Below are 16,303 nucleotides of genomic sequence, written 5' to 3'. Positions count from 1 at the left end.
ACCGTAAAATTCAGCTTTATCACATTTTATTATTCTTGTAAAAAATGTACTTTTCCCATCGTAAATTACGTTCCTTATGTTACCATTATACTTTAAAATCATTGCACTCTCTGGCCTTTAAATATGTATGGGGAAAGGTACGGCTTGCTAATATTAAACAGAACCCAGCTAACCCCACACATCATCCCTGCTACGAGGGAACACATGCTAAGACACACAACTCCAACTTTTAAGTTTGCTTAACATGATTTTAATTCTGGGCAAAAAAAGCATTTTCAGTCCTGTCAGATCTGTTTAGCCACTGCTCTGGTTCAATGTGCATTTGCTACTTACGGCTTTGACCTTCATGGGTGTTAAAGCACAAGTAAGCCTCAGGTCCCAGATCTCTTCCTGCAGTTTCCCTGAATTGTCCTAATGGCTCTGCACAGAGATGCCACAGCTCCATTACTTTGGAAGTCCTTACATGAAATCCATGTTTGCTATTACAATCAGAAGGGAACCCCTGTTCCAAAAGAAAGCCATGCCTGCTATCCCAAAGCAACACCACCAGTCGCTGCCCCATAGTCTTAATTCCTTAATAACAAGTGACCTAAAGCAAGGCCAGCCTGATCAGAAGTGTATTCACACGAGAGGAAAGAGCATCAGCTCTCAAAACCCAGAGCTGCAATTTCTTCAGCACATGAATGTTATTTAAACGGAGTCCTATTTAAAGCACGCTACTGATACAAGACTACTGTTTGTTTGGAGGCAGAGAAATAAACTGTGTGTTGCACAACAAGAAGGGGAAAAGCAAAGGTATGGCGTCACTGGGGAAATTCTCACTTGCAGTCCCTAGTACAGCTTTTCTTTGTTAACTCCAAAAGCTAAAACCTGGTAGCTCTAAAAAGCAAACCATTACCTTGCCTGGTCTTGGAGAAATCAGTATTTGCTGTGAAGGAGGGAGAGGCATTATGCAAGTAAAGTTCTTAGTTATCATGGGGCAACTCTAGGAACACTAAGGTTTCTCTAAACCCTTCAGTTTTCAGCCCAAAGTGGTCTCAGCTCTCCTGCAAGCTATCCTCAGTCCTAGAGAGCCTTCCTGTGTCCTGCTTACAAGACATACCAGCAGGCTGTGCTTCCACACACCTGCCTGCAATGGGCTGAAATGGGTCGATTCAGTGAGCTGCTCTTTCACAGCCTCCTGAGTTATTTGTCTCTATTCACATTCACACAGTTCCTTTCTCCAGGATTTTCAAGAATGATTAGAAAGCAAAGCCAATTGCATTTTCTCTAGCAAACCAGCATTTCTCCTTGTGTTAATAATAAACTAATACATAGGGTTCAATAACAGTGGACGAGTTTTTGCTTTATTTTCCACATTTTCCTTTCATATTCTTGCTTCTTCCTCATAAGCAGAACCTAAAGATACTATTTTTTTTCAAGAATCGCAGAACACTACAAATATTTAGGAATTTAGGACAACAAATGGCTATGTTACTAAGTCCCCTTACTGCTGCCATCCTGTGATTTACCATCCCAAGTCACCCAGGCTGCTTCAGTGCCTAGTGGAAATCAATAGCTCCCCCTTGAAAGAGCCTCATCCCTTTCTGTGATACACAGAGAAGCTGACGACTAGCCACAGGCCATCAGGTAGTTAGTGACATGAATACTGCTGATTTTTAGAGGTCTAACTTAACACTTAAAGTACTGTGAGATCCCAGAAAGACACGCGGTACATACATGTAGCATGAGGAGAAGCCAATTTTGTTCTCAGCACTTCCAAAAAGATTACCCTGCAAACCTCCCGGAAGATAGGCACAATTATTTCCAGTACAGAGAGGAGGGAAATGGGACTTGCAATGGGTAGCACAGAATCTTGCCTAAGATCTGAGACGACTGGGGCTGCCGAATCAAGAGCCCCAGTTATGATGTCCAAGTTCAGGATTTCAAACACAGCCGTACCTCAGGGTGGACTTTTGTCTTTGTATGTGTTGATGCTGCCTGAGATATGTGTACAATGAGATCACCAACTACTCTGAAAGGTCAAATATCTACCCAGTCTACAAAGCAGAGCAGCTTTGGCTGGTCACCCCTATGATCTGAGGAGAAACAGATTGTCTCACCAGCCTCCTGTCTGCCTGCTCTCTTTCAGTATCCCAATTCTGTAGAGATCAAGTCCAGGAAGATGGAGTGGGACCCAAAAAAAGGATTTTCCATCCCCTCTCATGATTTTATTTATTCTGGATTACTCACATGCACTGCAAATGTCAATGGAAGCGTGTTCACATCCTACTACCTAGCACAGAGGTTGGGTGAGTGACTACCGTGCCCAAGGCATGCCCACAATATTGCTGTTTCTTACTGGTATTTGATCTGTTTAACTGGTATGTGCCTGTAGCATGTCCAAACTGGAACACTTAGAGCCTACTGAATCTTCCCCTTCTTCTCCTGTTCAGCAGAGCTTGGATTTGATCCAGTCCTGGTTTTGAAAAATTACCAAGTGTTGAGGTGGTACAGAATAGGAGCATTTTATTCAAACCCCACCAAGGCTTTGTTTGCTTGGATAGAGCAATATTTACATTAAAACAATTGCTGGTTTAGAATAAAACAAACAGTAGCTTTCTTTTTGCTCCTGGTCATTAAACACACGAGATCATGGCATAAAAATCTCATTAAAGCTCTGATTCACATCTTCACTTTTTTTTTTTTTTTTTTTCTCTTGGAGATGTACTATACCCTTCCCCTTGTATTTACAGTTGAGCTTCTGCACATAATTAAAATCTAAATTTGAAACAACTAAATGTTACATTTTGGACTGCTGGAGTTTAATAGGAATCCACTTCTAATTTATTTTTCCTTTCTTTTCAATGTATTTTCTTTCTCTCTTCATACATTGTATTTTTCACAGAGGAGAGTTTAGTGTGACTTCATTCCCATTACATTATGGCATCCTGCTATACAATTAGCACTCAGCTTTAAACAACGGATTTGTATAGCAGTCAAATAAAAGTCCTGTAAATCTCTCTTTTTTTTTTTCATTGCTGGAGTAATTATTTATTATTAGAATCATGAATGCAGAGCTAAAAAACCCATTAGGTCATCCTTATCTAGCCCCAAAGCACACAGGCAAGACCATTCTCTAGAACATATTGCTGTATAGTGTTTAGAAGTGTATCTGCTATTTTGCACAACAGATAAAGAGGCAAGGCCGTGATGCAGGCTTTTTCACATTTGATGTATCTAAAGCATCAATAAATATATAAGGCCAAGAGTTGGCAATCCCATTCAAAAACGAAGGGTAGCCGGCCATCAGGGGGCAGGAGAAATGTTTTATAAAAATTAGCCCTCTTTCCTGTATACAAATGTTGAGGTACTTTTTAATTATTTTTTTTTTCTGAATGAGGAATGAAGAGAACAGGTACAAGAACAGCACCAGAATGGCTGTGGAGCTGGTGGTTGAGAGTTGGAGCCAAACACAGAAAAACGCAGAAAAATAATTCATAAATTATTGTGTCCTCATTTGCCCACTTAGTCTGATCGGCCGGTGTTCAGGCATTTATTCAACTGACCTGGCTTCTCCATTGTGTGGGTGTTTCCAAAAATTTCCATAGAAATGACAGAAGAAGGCAAGGCATTTGGGAAACTGAAAGGAGCAGATGTTGGAGAGGCATTCAGGGAGCAGATTCCCTCTTAAATGTCATTGATGCGTAGGATGCTGTGTGGTTATACCTTTGCTCTTTTTGTTTCAGAGGGCAGAGTACAGAACCTAGCTCTGAAAGCAAATTCCAAAAAACTGCTGGTTGGAGAAACTCTCAATTTGGAATGCACAGCAGAAACCTTCATCAATGGGCGCATCGAACTCGTATGGACGTGTCCGAATGGGCGAGTGAGTTGATGAAAATTCAGGATTTTGCTTTGATGCAGTCTCCTCCTCTCCAAGAGAAAGAGTTGTTCATGGGGCTGAGCAAACTGACTGCTTATTATTCTGAAATACAGTCAACCATTCATATGCCTACAATTGATTATATTTATAGTTTGAATGAATCTAGAGCTTTTATCTACCATCTTAAACCTGCAAATTAAACTGCAAATCTCAGACTAAGTATGTTTCTCATTGGAACAAAAAACTGTCTCATTTCTTGCAGCCTCTTTCTGGCAAGTGGCAAGCCTCAAAGGCAGCCGTGAAGGCTGCAAGTTGTCAACGTGCTCAGCCACCCTGGCATTTATCAAGTAGAGCAACGTGAAACAAAAGCCAATTGTATCTCCTCAAATCTCACCAAAGAATTAAATTTAAATTCTCAGTGTAGGTTCTGGTGCTTTCCATGGCACGCAATTTGGAAATGCTGAATTTGAAGTAGAAACATCTGAGAGACTGCATTCCCTTTGATGTGCTGAAACCTTTCAGTTCTCCCAAGGAAAACGGAGAGAAGAAGGCGTATTTTCCAGATCAGATTCATTTATCCAATATAATACTCACTGCTTCTTTTTATTTTAATTCAGCAAAATATCCATTTCAAAGGAGCATCTAAGCCTCCTGGAAAAGTAAAATGTGACCCCTAAAAATTGATTATTTTTGGACTTATTTTGTTTTCTTAAAGGAAGAATGTTGGGATGTTTGTTTGTTGTTGCTTTTTTTTTTCCTGTGAAGAAACTGCAGAAAATATAACATAGAATTTATAGAAGCTCAAGCAATACGATGTTACTGAATTTTGCTTCTTGAACCCCACCTGATGGAAGAGAGTTGTTTTTTTATGACCCCTCCTTAGATTTCTAACATGTTAAAGGAAGAATTTCTTGGCCAAATCTCTAGGATCACAATTCTATCAGAAGAATACAATGCGTTCTCAAATTTTTCAGGAAATTGCATTGGTATTTGGCTGTCTGTTATCTGTTAGGTATCTGTTGTTCTTTCAGAAAGTAGGCTTGCTTTCTAAGACAAGAAAACTGGCTGTGACCAGGAAAGAAAGAGGCAGAACTGTAACCCTACAGAAGCCAAAGGCTGTTTGCAGTGAGATCCCTGGGATTTTGGTCCCTGAGTAGGGCTGATCTTTGCTGCATCCCATTATTTACCTGCCTGCCCAGGTCTCAGTAGAGAAGTGCCGCAGTTCCACTCTGTTTCTCTTTCTTATTAGACTTGATAATGAAAGCTCACACAAGAGCCCTTCCTGCTGATTTGTCTTGTATAATATTTATTTCAGTGATGGGGAGATATGATAATTTTGATATGAATCACTGCTTTTCTTAAGTGGCAGACTTTGAAAGGATGAACAAAACAATCCCATTTCTGCTGCTTTTTGACCTCCTTTTTTTCCAACTTTCAGCGCCCTTACCCTAGAAGAAAAATAGACCAGAGTGAAACGGTGTATAAAGTTGGCAGCATTCTGACGATTCAAAACGTCACCATGCAAGATGGAGGCATGTATACCTGCAAAACATTCGATGTACCGAGGCTGGAGGCCAATGTCACAGTCACAGTGTATGGTAAGTTCTGCAGCTAACCCAGAACACCCCAGAACCAAGATTGTTCAGCTTAAAGGATAATGCCACGTTACTAAATCTGCCGATAGGCTAATGGCATTAGGAAGAATGGCAGCTAGTTAAAACAACCATCAATAATGTATAATCTGGAATCATTCTAGAAAAGAGTCAGTATCCAGCACAGCGTTTTCAAAAAACCATCAGAGAGTTCCAGACTGAGATCTCGGAGGACATGGCTTAACTGGGAGCTGAACTACTTTGAAAAGCCTGGCACCAAGCGTGGCTGCGGATGCCCTGGAAAACCTGGCCTGCTGGCATTCGCAGGGAGAAATACCCCAGGCATTTTTACACACTGCTCCAGGGCTATGGCAGATGCCAGTTCTCTGCTTTAAATATAAACTCTTTCATTTGGAGATAGAATTCAGTGGCTGTGGCAGAGCTTTGCCAGGAACTTGCTCAAACAGGCTGTCATTGCATTTGGCTGTCTGCAGCTTCTGCAGATCTGTAATTGCAAAAAATCCAGGGTAGACACGGCGCTATTCAAAGATGTGAGCGCTACACTGTGGTAGATAGATCTGCCCTTATTTGTCTTGCTCTTTTTTTCTTTTTCAAGACAAACCCTTCATTACGGTTTCACATAAGAAAGGGCCTTACTACGAGATCACATCAGGACACAAGTCACTGAAATTAGCTGCAAAGGTGGACGCCTTTCCTCGCCCAACTGTCACCTGGTGAGTACCACCACCCTGAGCAAAAGCAGAAGAGCATGACCTTCTTTTGGTCTCCTGTCTGGAACAGATTTTCACCGTTTTTTAACAAATACAAGACAGGCAATTTGGGAGTACTCACAGCTGTGGTATCATAGTGCAGCCACGATGTGACTCCTTTTGGTAGTGCTCTCCGCAGCTGGGCAAGCCAGACCTCTTTCCCATGCTCTTTTTCATAGACTCATGGAATCTCTCAGGTTGGAAAAGACCTCTGAGATCATCTAGTCCAACCTTTAGCCTAGTACTAAAGTCCGTCACTAAAGCATGTTCCTAAGTTCTCCATCTACACGTACCTTGAAGACCTCCAGGGACGGTGACTCAACCACCTCCCTGGGCAGCCTATTCCAGTGCTGCACAACCCCTTCAGTAAAGAAATTCCTCCTAACAGTCAACCTAAACCTCCCCTGGTGCAACCTGAGGCCATTTGCCCTTGTCTTATGACTTTCCCCCTTTGTCATGCAAAAAAAAAAAAGGTTCCTATAGGAAAAATGGGGGGTTCATTTACACTGGACACAGAATTGTTTGGAAGATTCCAGTAGAAAGCTAGTGGGAAAAACCACCACACCAGTTTATCAGCATTAGTGGTAGTCTGCAAAGAGGCAGTGTATACTAGAAAGCTGCAGAGCACGTTATCAGCATGAGAAATTGTTTCTCTACATCTCTTGAATAATTTACTCCAACTGGGTACCACCAGCAGTATCAGATCCTTTCAGACAGCGCAATGAATCCTCCTAAGCACCACGAAGGCTCCACCTGGAGTGTGTTGGATCAGGTTAATAGCAAGGGCAACGTGTCAGCAAGTCCAGCAGACATTCATTCCTCTTGTTGCCCTTAAATTGCTTGTCCTCAACCCTGTCACTCGTTCCGTGCTGTGTTTTACAACCCCACCTTGTGCACCTCTAACAGGACGACAGCTGCTGTGGCTTTGTGTGTCCCGGCAGGGAAGGCAGCCCGGGTGAGTTAGCACCTTCAGGGTGTGCTTCTCCCTGGCCAGCCAAGTGCTGCTTCGGTGGCCTGGCAGATATTTTTAATTGCTGCTGGTTTTTAGGAGATGGAAACCTTCCTGGGAGTGGAAGCGGGGACCATCCCCCTGTCCTGTGCCAAGGCTTTGTTCTCGGGGCTCAGCGTGGAGCAGTTTGGTGGCTGCTGGGACCACCAGAGCTGCCTTCCCTGTGTGCTACAGCTGTTGATGTTGGAGGTCTCTCAGTGCAGTTGTTTAAACGACTGCAAAGGAGGTTTCCAGCATGCTAAGACAGTAGGACACGTGCCCCAGCTTCTCCTTCCACCAAACCTAAAGCTCTGTGTGTGGCAATGTCTGGCCTGCTTCATACTCATAACCCAAACGAGCAGGGTGGGTTAGCAGTGAAGAGGAGAAGGCTGCGTAGGCTCAGCTATCCCACTTGTTGTTAGAGAAGGTTCAGGACTGTAAATTCTTCACTGACCTTCTTAATGACCGTAAACTCTCCAGGACACGGACGTTAGCTTTTTCAGACACAGTAAAGGATCTTACGTACATGTCCAAAAACAACTGTGATTAATTCCCATCTTGTTTTAAAACTGATGACACAGATTTTGGCTAGCCCGTGATTTACTGCACCGAGAGCTGCACATCTCGCTGCTGTTTGCGGTCCAGCATAATCTGGGGGAAGCTAGATGTGCACTTCTGATTATAGCTGAGCATGCAAAAGCACTGATAATTCAGGTTCATTACAATTTCTTTCTCCTGTCTGTTGGATGAAGCCCACAGCACTGCAGATGCTGCTCAGTTTTAGTCAGGAAGGACAACGCAATAGCTGTGCCATCCCAGCAGCGCTTCCAGGCCTGTGTTTCCCTTGCTGTTTCTGCAGGGTGACTCTTTATCCACTCTAATTTGGGTACCAGTTAAGTTTTTTGAGGGCTTAACGGGCATGTGCACACATGATGAGCGTTGATGAGACTTTCACAACAGGTACAAAGACGGCAAACTGATCAAGGATAACCACACTTGCTATGAGCCCGAGCCACTGAAATACAGACTGGGCATAAGAGACGTGAGACCAAAGCACGCCGGCAACTACACCATCGTCCTGAGCAATGCAAAATACGGCCTGTATAAGAACCTCACCATGCAGCTGGTTGTGACAGGTAAGGCCCTGATGCTCATCATAACTTCTGTTAAATTCTTTCTCTTTTTTTTTTTTGTGCAATCCTATTTTACCAGTCTGCAGGAACGAGTGACAAGTCCCCATGTTTAGCAGATAGAAGCTCGTACAACGTGGCGCATAAATTAGCATCTTATTTAGGAACCACTGAAGCTCCATCTCACCTCACCCCATGCTAAATAGAAGCAACAGAACGGGGAGCTGATATGAGGAGTCAGTCTGAAACCAGGTCATCTAAAGCCACTTTGCACTGAGCTACTGCACCTCAAAAAGAGACTGCAGCATCTTTTTGTTGGGACAGTGCCTCTGCAGAGGGAAACAGAGGTGGCTTGAAAGTGAACAAACTTGTAACAGGAGTTTGGGAGGACATCTAGTAGTGAGGTCTTGGAGCTGGGGGCACAGTTTCCCAAGAGAAGTGGTGGAAGTTCTATCCCTTGAGATTAAAAATGAGCTTGGGCAAAGCACTGGAGCACATCCTGTTGGGATAGGAAAAGTCCCAAGCGCGCTGGCGGAAGGAACTAGATAAGCTACCCTGTCTTTCATGTCTCTCCATCATCCTGCTACAGAAATACTTTCAAAGTCTGTATTTTACGTGTTGTTATTTATCTGCTGGGAGCATTCGAGAGACAGGTTCATTTTCAGGGGGATCCAGAGAAAACTGACGTAAACTGTGTGCACTGAAGCTGTTTTACTGGATAGAGAGGGAGAATAGATACTGGAATCACGATTATTAATCTCCCTCGCTGGGATAATGGAAGACAGAGCCACATTGTCTCTTTGCACATCCACTGCCTCTTTTCATCCATTGAATTTGGGAACAAACTGAATCACAAGGCCAAGCAGGAGTTCAGCAGAAGTCAGCTCTGCTTTCTTTTGTATTTCCCGAGTTTGCTCAGCCAGTGAGATAGATAAAGTGATTGATGTAGGTTTGTGGTTTTTTTTCTATGGCGAATTATTTTCTCTTTCTTTTCTTTACACCTTAAAATATTCTCTATTGTCCTGTCTTGAATTACTTATGTACTGTTGTACTTTGTAGCTCCCAGTATTTGTGTTTTTCTCATTTCACCTTTCACAAAGGAATAGTGCCTGACAAAGGGAGAACTTGTTACTTAGGCACACTTGGCCTACTGAAAATGCTAAGTAAGATACAGTACCTTGCACCACCTTAAACATCACTTTAGGGTGTGAATCAGGATTGTAGAGAGCTATGAACATGTTTATGGGCAGCTACTGCAGCTCAGCTGATGAGCAGGAACGTGTTAAACTGTGGTGATTTGTTCATGGGGGGTTGTTTATCCATACAAGGGTTTTGCTGTCTTGTTGGAGAACGGAAACGTTCAAAGGAAGAGAAAATTAAGAATGATAATAAATTATCTTGTCAAGGTAAATATTAGTGTTTGCATGCAAAAGAGAATGTTAGTTTGAAGTGTAGCCTTTCCAGAAATAGGCACATAAAAACAAACAGACCTTGTTTGTGTGAGCAAGATGCTATTTCAGGATTAAACCATCCCATGCTATTAACTACAGCAGAAGCCTTTCATCTTTCTTGTATGTACAAGCATGTGGTATTCCGTCCCTCACACACAGTGCATGCCTAGCATGGTGCTCATTGTTAGCCTTTATTTCAGAGCCGCCCAACAAAGACTTCAATCAGGAGTAATTATTTCATTGCAAAACCCCCTTTCTGGAGTAGGCCAAGTCCAGCAGCTGCAGGAATGTTGCTGCCTGGAGAAGGCACTGGCTGCAAGGGAAGCACAGGAAGAATGAACAGCAGGTGCTTCTTTCCTGGTAAAACAAGGCCACCCCAGAAATGAGAGCGTGAAAAGGGAAATACTTGCCAGAGTGCCATTGTTTTTAAGCAAATGACTGGAAACAAGGCGGGTATTTGCCTCGACTGTGAACAGGAATGAGTCAAAACTCCTAGGAAAGCTCTCGTGCCTTTGCCAGGCTGTCCGCAGCACAACCCAGCATGCTATACCTGGGGCACTCAACCCAAGGACAGGGTCATTTTGTCCAGATGCGTGTGGGAAGAGATCAGAAAAGGAAAATTTTGTTCTTGAAGCTTATCCAACAGCACAAAACAGACTTTTTTTTCTTGTGCTTTCAGTTGGAGTCAAGGGACTGCTTCTTTTTCAGATCTGAGCATCATTTGCTTTATATGCAAAAAAAAACAACCTGAAGCTCCAACTTGAATGCAGATTTGAATTTTTCCCTTAACTCCTCCAGAAATAACCTGACACTTCATCTCCAGTCATCATGACTGATAGCCTGGTATCACACCTGAATAGATCAAAGTGTTTGGAGTTTTAGCAGACACTTAGGCATGCAGAAGGAGGCCAAAATGCTTTATAGATATTTTATGTAGTGATTACTTTGCCCACCACTGAAACAGAACCACCTCTGAGCTGAGAGGGGTGATTAATGCCTCTGCTTAGACCACAGGCTGTCTGCAATTACCAAAGTTGGAATTTGAACGCAGGGATTAACAGACTTCAAGAAAAAATCCTCTTGGGTTTGCAAGTCAACACAGTGATAGGAGCATCGGGTTTGCATCATGTCTAAAAGGTGGTGTCTGTGGCAGTCCAGCACCTGATAAGCCTCATGCTGAGTCCACAGCCATGAAGCAGCTTCCTATTGCTGAAGAGTAACATTTCTTGTCGAGTAGCAGCATTACTCCCCAAAAGCCAGGGCCAGACTTTTAAATCTCAGAGCTGCATCTGGGAATGATGGTGAATTCTGATTAAAAGAAGATGTTAAATCACTTAAACAGACTTTTGAATGAAATGATAAATGTCATCTGAATGCTTTCTTTTCCTGCAAATGGTCTGTGTATTGAAGAAATGATAAGCAAGCACACAGCCCCCTCTCCTGTGAGTCTCTTCAGAATAAGCCACCGTTCGTGTCCCTGAGCCATGCAGGCAGTGTCACTGGCAGTCAGCGCGCTGTGACAGACCCGTCACTGCCAATTCGTACTAGGGGTAGGGGAAGGTTAAAGCTGATAGTGCTGTGGGTTGTCATCCACAAACACCACAGAAAGAGCATGGGAGCCTTACTCATCAAATTGCATTAGATTAATTTGGCAGTGTATTTTACTCAGGAGTAACAGCAGCAGAAGAGACGCCTTTAAACAAGATGAGAACAAGATAAGAAATGATCTGCTGGGCCCTGCAAGACAGGAGCTTATACACGGTGCATCTCTTGACCTGTTACAAGACCCACACTGCTGCTGGCTTTCTTTGGAGTTGCCACCCATGTACTTTACTGCAGCCAGCACAGCAGTACTGGCATAAAGCATGCACTGCATGTGCAAGGCATTTCACCCTGTAGTAATGAGCACGGTATTAGGAGCTATTTCCCAAAACGTATGATATGGCCGTAAAGCTGAGGAGGATCTGCAGAGAGCACAGGTATCCACCGTTGCAGTTCCATGGAGGCAAGAAAAAGCAGAAAGGGCAAAAAACTCCCCGAGCTGCTGGGTAGGAGCTGATAGCGATGCTGGCCTGGGGCGAGGACCTGGTTGACAGTATGCAGGAAGGAGGTGCACGAAGATGGGCACTTGCTGCCTGGCCAGGAGGAGAATCACGCTGCTATTCAAAAAATGTCTCTTTAAGAAGTGGCTTAGCTGTGCCTCTGGTCACCCGTGCTCCCATCGCCGCTGGAATTTAATCTTGCAGGAGCACATCTCTCCCTTGCGGAGTCGTGTTGGCTCATTGTAGGACTCCAGCCCCCAGGAGGTAGCTGACTGCATTTTCAAAACTCTCCTTCTTTACATATTTACACATCAAACACTGTCCAAGAAGCGGCGGGTTGCTGTGCTTTTGTTTGGTTTGGTTAAATTCTTATTGAGAAAAGCTTCAAGAAAATAATGTCCTGAAGAATTTGGAGGGGAGGGAGCAAGAAGAAGGAACAATCCTAGCAAACAGCTGGTGGCTGCACATCTGAGTCAGCCAAGAGGGAGAAACGTGGGAGAAAAGAGTTATTGCGGGCTGGAGTACAAAGCTGTTTCAGAACAAAACATAAACAAAAAATCCCCAAATCTATTTATGGGCAAGCAGGCTGCTCCTCATCCTCACCCCTGCCCAAGTCATCTGCATGTACCAAGGTTCTTGCTGAGCCCTTTATGGAGCAGTCAGCATGCTCCGACCACCACGTTGTCAGTGAGGGTTGTAAAGAAGCACAAGTTAATTGTAGAAAATGGGATGAATAATCTCCTTCACCACTTTGCCTTTCTCCTTTGTCCCGAAGTTTCTCTCTTGTGCTCCCTCAAGACTCCTCCAGCAAGTGTTGCTTTGGGTTCCTGCTGCTCCAGTCAACTGAAATTGCATTCCCTTGTAGAGCCTTGCTCCCCCGAGCTCTTGCACTGTATCCACAAGAAGCGCAGGACCAGGTGCTAGGAACAGGCTCACCCAAGAGCAGCACAATTCGCAGGCTCCGTACGAATTCCTTCTCCCCTGGGCAAGGCCTGGACTATGAAGGGTGCGCAGGGAACTCATGTGTGCATTGCCACGTGCTCCTCGTCACGGCAGCGAGGTGATGGCTGTGCCTCAGTGTCCGTCACTAGGGAGAATTAGCTCCCGAGCACTTAATGATGCAAATGTTGCCCTGTTCTGCAGTCAGGCCAGCTCTTCATATTTGGTTTAAAATCAAAGGCAAAGGGAGTTCTGTGCCTGACCTACTTCGGCATGCAAGGGATGAGTTGACATCAAAGGAGTCCCCAGTGATCTCCATAATAACTCCGTGGTGATCCACGTGAACAATACCCTGTCACCTAACCAGATCCAGAAATAGTCTGCAGAGGGAGATGAGTTTAATGCATCTGGGCTGCACCAGTTCAGAGAAAAAAAGCTCCTGGAGCAGTGAATCTCATTTAAAGGCAGCTGAGGACAGAGGGGAGACTCACTTGGTCTTCTGTGCACAAAGGGCCACTGAAATCTCCAGGCTGGACATCATTGTGCTGCGAGAAACATGAATTTCTTTGGATTATCAGCATAACCCAACTGGTGATTAGGTGAAAGGACCGAGCCAGACAGAAGCAGGGCTAAATAAAATGCTCTGCCTTCACCTTACCTTCATGCTTCAATATTCTGCCAGGACGGGTTGTCCTTTGCATATCATATCCACCTCCAGAGTGGCTCCTTGGAGGAAGTGGCTCCTTGGAGGAGGACCCATTCAGGAAAAGCCAAACTAGAAAATCTGATTTTCTGATCTTCTGAGCCAGCCGAGCAAGCTAGAAACCCCAAAATAAAACCCAGCCCGTCTCCCTCCAACTGTTACTTCAGCATGTTCCTTCCCCAGCCCAGCACTTTGCTTTCCTCCTGGGCACAGGCAGCACTGGCTGCAGGCAGCGCGTTGCGTTGGGAGGATGCTCAGCTGGGAAGAGCAAGGGCAAAGCCATCACCACGGTGCTCGGTCTCTCCTGCTGGTCCCATTTGTCAGGCACAGGCAAGGGAGAAACGATTGAATTTTCTGGGAGATACACGAAAGGCAGGAAAAAATGCAGCAGCACAACCAGACACTAATTCTGAGCAAATTAGGAAGAATTTTCTCACTCACATCACGCGGTCCCTGCGCACTTGCAGCTCCACAGCCCGGCCTCCCCTTAGCCTCCGCGTGCTCCCAGGAGAGCCCCTAATGACAAAGTCAGATGAGCTACCTTCATTCTGCTGGAAGTAGCCAAAGCAATTTTAGGAAGAGGAAGGTGGGGGCCTGCTGCAGTTTGCCAGAACAATCTGAAACATTCAGCTCACGTCTTTGCTGCAGCGATATCTCCCTGACAGCCCTTACAATCCGGAGGGGGGGGAAGTTGGGAAGTGGCAGCACATGGTTTCCACGCAGTATCTCAGCCAAGCCTGCAGGTATATTAACTGGTGGTGTTCTCCTGTGAAAAGCAGGCAAAGGGGACAGACAAAAATCCTAGAAAGCAGTCTGCTCTGCTGAAAATTAAGCAGTTCATCGCTACACATTTGCTTTTGAACTCTGTTGAAGCCACAAAAAATAAGAAGCAGAGAGACCAGAGGAAAACCCCTTTTTTTCCCAAGTTTGCATCAGGGATGAATGGCAGATCTGGGAAAGATGGTACAGGGCTGAAACAGAGCCAGCTGCCTTCCTACAGGGTCAAGAGAGACGTATCTGTAAGTGACTGTAGGAGGTCAGGAAAACCAAACCAAATTGCACTGCCATTTAACCACCCAATTCCCAGCAGGGCAGGGCAGGCACTCTGTGATTCTTCTTCACGTGTGCTCAGGCAGCATCCAGCTGAAGGGTTTCTCTTCCACGTGCTTCCACCCCGCTGGCGTTCCCAGCCTGTGCGAGCAGCTTACAATGGAGCAGCAGGGTGTGGGCACCAAAGATTAGGCAGGGGGCTGATAACTGGCGAGCCTGCTTCTATTCCTGGCCTCCTGGCTTCTGTACTGACTTTGGAGAGACTTTGGCCACTCGATTTGTCCTGGCATCTGCTTCCCCAGAGGTAGCGTGGGGACAACGTTGTGCACCCACTCCAGAGCAGCCTGGTGTGTAGTGCTGTGCAGGATAAAACAAAAAGCAAACAGAACAAAGCAAAGCAAGCCCCCCAGACAAAATCAGCTGGGGTCAAATTCAGCGTTCTGTTGAGCCTGAAACAAAAGCTATTTTCACTCATTTAATTTAAATCATTTTTCTTTCTTTCAACAACAGCAACAAAAAAATACAATGATCACTTGCAAGCTGAACACAGATTAAGTGTTTTTACTTGGGGGGTGAATTTCATCCTCTCTTCCCCGTATCACTTGACCCGTCCATACTTGCATTAATGAGATTCAGATCTACAGTACAAAACATTCACCTGGCTCAGCCTGCAGAGCTCTGTTTCCATTAAGTACCGTACAAACATCAGATGAAAGATTCTGAAGTGCAAATTATTTTTGCTTTTGGGAAGCAGAAAAGGTAAATTGAGAACGAGTGGCCTCTCTGTGAATAGTTTTAATGAAGCCCCATGTCCAGCAAAGTACATAAGGTTGAGACTAAATGCCTCGCTGGACCACTCTATGGGATTTTAATGAAGTGCTCCATGTGAAAAGATGTTTTTGAAACCCAGTCTGGATGGCAGTGGGGAAGGTGAGCAAACAGCATTTCAGTCAGAGGTCACCGAAAGTAAGGCGAAGTTTCTCTGCAAACACAGCAAGCCTTTCTGCGTGCTGCCCTCTACATTTGGGTGCTTCTCTGGGTGCCAAGTGTGAACCTCCCTAACAACATCTGCAATGCATTTAGAGGTAAAAAGGTCTCCTGCAAAAGGGGCGATGCCAGGGGGCAATGTCCCGGTCCTTTTCTGTATTATTTGCTCCTAGTGCCACAGACTACCCATTACACAAGAAAGTAAGGTGAGATTTACATAATGCTGATCAATTTGAAACTTACAGTAAGCAGAACTGCTTTTTGATTGCATTTCACAGTGCAGTAGCAGCGAAGTCTTTAGTTATTCAGGTCATCTCTCACACCAGCAAGTGCACCTCTGCAAAAAGGGCTGGGGATACGATCACACTTTAAGGCAGAGAGGACAAAAACCCATTTCTTTCGATGCATTTAAAGCCATCTGAACATGGCACATTGCAAAAGCAGCTGGAGACGAGAAAGCTTTTAAGGTTTGTTTGGCTTCTGCTTGAGGAAACTCAGCGTGGGGAGGGCAACAGCCGAGGGATGGGAGGCAGAGGCTGGAAGTAAGCAGGCAGATCTCTGGGGAACGGCTGGGAAGCGGAGAGTGGGATGGCGAGGGATGCTTCAGGTCAGGAGTGGGGTGTACTTAGCGCTCTCCTCTTGCAGCTCAGCACCGTGTAGCAGACAGGACCGCCGGGTCAGGGCAAGGCTCCACAGGGAGGCGTTCGGTGAGCCCAAGGCGAGGGTAGCAGAGGGCACTGAGGTTGGCACAGCCACAGAGCTTCAAGGAGGGCTCTGCTGCACTGAGCG

The 16,303-nt window shown here is 44.9% G+C and overlaps 1 protein-coding gene across 2 annotated transcripts in view; it reads left to right on the top strand.

Moving 5' to 3' along the window:
- The window catches only part of LOC116494267 (vascular endothelial growth factor receptor kdr-like), a 131,503-nt gene that overhangs the window by 54,128 nt on the left and 61,072 nt on the right, over positions 1 to 16,303 (top strand). For both annotated transcript variants that reach the window (XM_032196039.1, XM_032196038.1), the window contains exons 5-9: positions 2,132 to 2,291; positions 3,729 to 3,865; positions 5,301 to 5,460; positions 6,071 to 6,188; positions 8,173 to 8,348. In XM_032196039.1, coding sequence (XP_032051930.1) covers positions 2,132 to 2,291; positions 3,729 to 3,865; positions 5,301 to 5,460; positions 6,071 to 6,188; positions 8,173 to 8,348 — 751 coding nt within the window. The remainder of the gene's footprint in view (positions 1 to 2,131; positions 2,292 to 3,728; positions 3,866 to 5,300; positions 5,461 to 6,070; positions 6,189 to 8,172; positions 8,349 to 16,303) is intronic.

The sequence above is a fragment of the Aythya fuligula genome, chromosome 13 (assembly GCF_009819795.1).
Source record: "Aythya fuligula isolate bAytFul2 chromosome 13, bAytFul2.pri, whole genome shotgun sequence".
Lineage (NCBI taxonomy): Eukaryota > Metazoa > Chordata > Aves > Anseriformes > Anatidae > Aythya > Aythya fuligula.
This window is presented reverse-complemented; position numbering and strand designations above follow the sequence as displayed.